Source organism: Nanorana parkeri, unplaced genomic scaffold (assembly GCF_000935625.1).
Source record: "Nanorana parkeri isolate BGI_ZX_2015 unplaced genomic scaffold, ASM93562v1 scaffold371, whole genome shotgun sequence".
Taxonomy (NCBI): Eukaryota; Metazoa; Chordata; class Amphibia; order Anura; family Dicroglossidae; genus Nanorana; species Nanorana parkeri.
In genome coordinates this window covers 550,334-553,092 of record NW_017306639.1, presented here as the reverse complement: position 1 = coordinate 553,092, position 2,759 = coordinate 550,334, and the positions used below count along the sequence as shown (strand labels likewise).

Here is a 2,759-nt window from a genome sequence, read left to right as displayed (position 1 = left end):
AGGGAGAGAGAAGAGCAGCGCAGAGTACCAGAGGAAGGAGGGACAAGGGCAGCGCAGAGTACCAGAGGAAGGAGGGACAAGGGCAGCGCAGAGTACCAGAGGAAGGAGGGACAAGGGCAGCGCAGAGTACCAGAGGAAGGAGAGATGAGGGCAGCGCAGAGTACCAGGGGAAGAAGAGACAAGAGCTGTGCAGAGTACCAGGGGAAGAAGAGACAAGAGCTGTGCAGAGTACCAGGGGAAGAAGAGACAAGAGCTGTGCAGAGTACCAGGGGAAGGAGGGACAAGGGCAGCGCAGAGTACCAGGGGAAGAAGAGATGAGGGCTGTGCAGAGTACAAGGGGAAGGAGAGGACGGCTGTGCAGAGTACAAGGGGAAGGAGAGGACAGGAGATAAGGGCTGCTCAGAGTACCAGGGTTAGGAGAGATGAGGGCTGTGCAGAGTACAAGGGGAAGGAGAGACGAGGGCTGTGCAGAGAACCAGGGAGCAAAGAGAAGTGCTGCATAGCGTACCAGGGAGGAAGAGATGATGGCTGAGCAGAGTATCAGGGGAAGAGACGAGAGCAGTGCAGAATACCAGGGGAAGAAGAGATGAGGGCTGTGCAGAGAACCAGGGAGCAAAGAGAAGTTTTGAGTAGAGTACCAGAAAAGGGACAGACAAGGCTTGTGCAGAGTACTAGGGGAGGGAGAAATAAAGACTGCTCAGAGTAGCAAGGTTAGGCGATATGAGGGCTGTGCAGAGAACCAGTGGAAGGAGAGACGAAGGCTCTGCGGAGTGCTACAGGAAGGAGAGACAAGGGCTGTGCAGAGTATTAGGGGCAGGAGATTCAAGGTCTGTGCAGAGAACTAGGGGGCACAGAAGAGAACAAGGGAAAGGAGAGGCCAGAGCTGCGCATAAAACAAGGGAAAGGAGAGGCCAGGGCTGCGCAGAGTACAAGGGGCAGTAGAGATGAGGGCTGTGCAGAGTTCTAGGGGAGGGAGAGATTAGAGCTGCTTAGAGTACCAGGGTTAAGAGAGATGAGGGCTGTGCAGAGAACCAGGGAGCAAAGAGATGTTTTGAGTAGAGTACCAGAAAAAGGACAGACAAGGGTTGTGCAGAGTACCAGGGGAAGGAGAGACAGTGGTTGTGCAGAGTACTAGGGGAAGGAGATTCAAGGTCTGTGCAGAGAACTAGGGGGCACAGAAGAGAACAAGGGAAAGGAGAGGCCAGAGCTGCGCAGAAAACAAAGGAAAGGAGAGGCCAGGGCTGCGCAGAAAACAAAGGAAAGGAGAGGCAAGGTCTGAGCAGAGAACAAGGAAAAGGAGATACAAGGGCTGTGCAGAGAACCTAAGGGCAGAAAAGAGGAGGGCTGCACAGAAAACCAGGTGAAGGAGAGACAAAGGTGTTAAAAAAAAGGGCAACTGTCAGACTTCAGGTGAGACCGAGAAAGCAAACCCGGGCTACACATATACATTCTTTCCATACATTTCAATGACCAAATATTCTGATTCTTGCACAAGTCCAGATGTAACTGGTTTTCAAGCTTATAACATTGACACCGGACTCTCACGCAACTCAGTGACACCGCTTACCACTTTCTCTTTGTAAACAATGTATTTCAGCCATTTGAAATCTTGCCACTTGAACCCGGCCAGCACGAAAAGTGAATCCTTCTCATATTGTTCGAGTTTCTGAATGGCTCCTTCGGGATATGTGATTCTTAGTGTTGTTTTATTGCCGACGTCCTTCTCGAAGCCTTTCACCGGTGCCGAGTTCAGCCTGGAACATGACAGGTCACACATGCAGATCAGCTGACGTTCTCCGTTCCCAGAGTTTATGATTCGCGGGGGCCAATGAAAGGCTCTTACCTGACAACCACCTCGTACTTGTTGATTTTTGATCCTAATGACTTGTTGGCGAGCACCCCTCCGTTCCCTACGATGATACATCGCCGACAGGTAAAGCTGCAGAAGAAACATATACCAGTCAAGAAACATGACAGTGATTCTGTGCTAAAGTTCCAAGCAGGGGCGTAACTAGAAATCACTGGGCCCCATAGCAAAATGTTGTATGCCCCCCACCCCTGGGGTTGTCCTTTTTATTTCTTATCATTATTTATTTATCTTTTTCACTGTTGGGGGGGGGGCTTCGCGGAAACAGCCCCCTGACATTTCCCTTTTGAAATAGTAAAAGAAATTGGAGGACACAGAATCCTCAATCTCTTTTTCTGCAGCCCCAGCACTCAATGAATGGGAAGCAATCAGTATAGAGACTTCCCGTTCATTCAGAAACTGTTGATAGTAAAATATTTACTATCATAAGGTTCTGAATGGGGAGGAGCCTCTGTAGTGAGTGCTTCTCCCCATTGAGAAATTCATGAATGAACAGGAAGTGATGTAAATCACATCCTGTTCATTCATAACTGGGGACACTTAGTACTATGTGTGCCCAGTTATTTACACATCGTTCTGCCTTGAGGAAGGGACCCTGCGCGGCCCCGAAACGTCGGCTTTGTTGATCATTGTGACATCCTTGTCCATTAAAAAGGACATATTTATTCAAATCACTGAGTGCTGGTGACCTGTTTCTTCATTCCCCAGTTATTTACAAAACACCGGAGTGATCAGACGATCGCGCCAGTGTTTGTGCTGCACAGAGAATCGGTAAATATCACACACACACACAGAGCCGCTGACATCCTGAAGCTCACAGGATGACAGCGACTCCGATCTCCTCCCCGCCTGCCGCTCGATCATCGTGATCGAGCGGCTCGCTCCCCGGCCT

At 50.1% G+C, this 2,759-nt stretch overlaps 1 protein-coding gene across 4 annotated transcripts in view; it reads right to left on the bottom strand.

Annotated features, from left to right (window-relative positions):
* Positions 1-2,759, bottom strand: part of ST3GAL3 (ST3 beta-galactoside alpha-2,3-sialyltransferase 3) — a 239,790-nt gene that overhangs the window by 35,090 nt on the left and 201,941 nt on the right. For all 4 annotated transcript variants that reach the window (XM_018558973.1, XM_018558971.1, XM_018558974.1 and 1 more), the window contains 2 exons: positions 1,844-1,939; positions 1,568-1,754 (listed from right to left, as the gene is read on the bottom strand). In XM_018558973.1, coding sequence (XP_018414475.1) covers positions 1,568-1,754; positions 1,844-1,939 — 283 coding nt within the window. The remainder of the gene's footprint in view (positions 1-1,567; positions 1,755-1,843; positions 1,940-2,759) is intronic.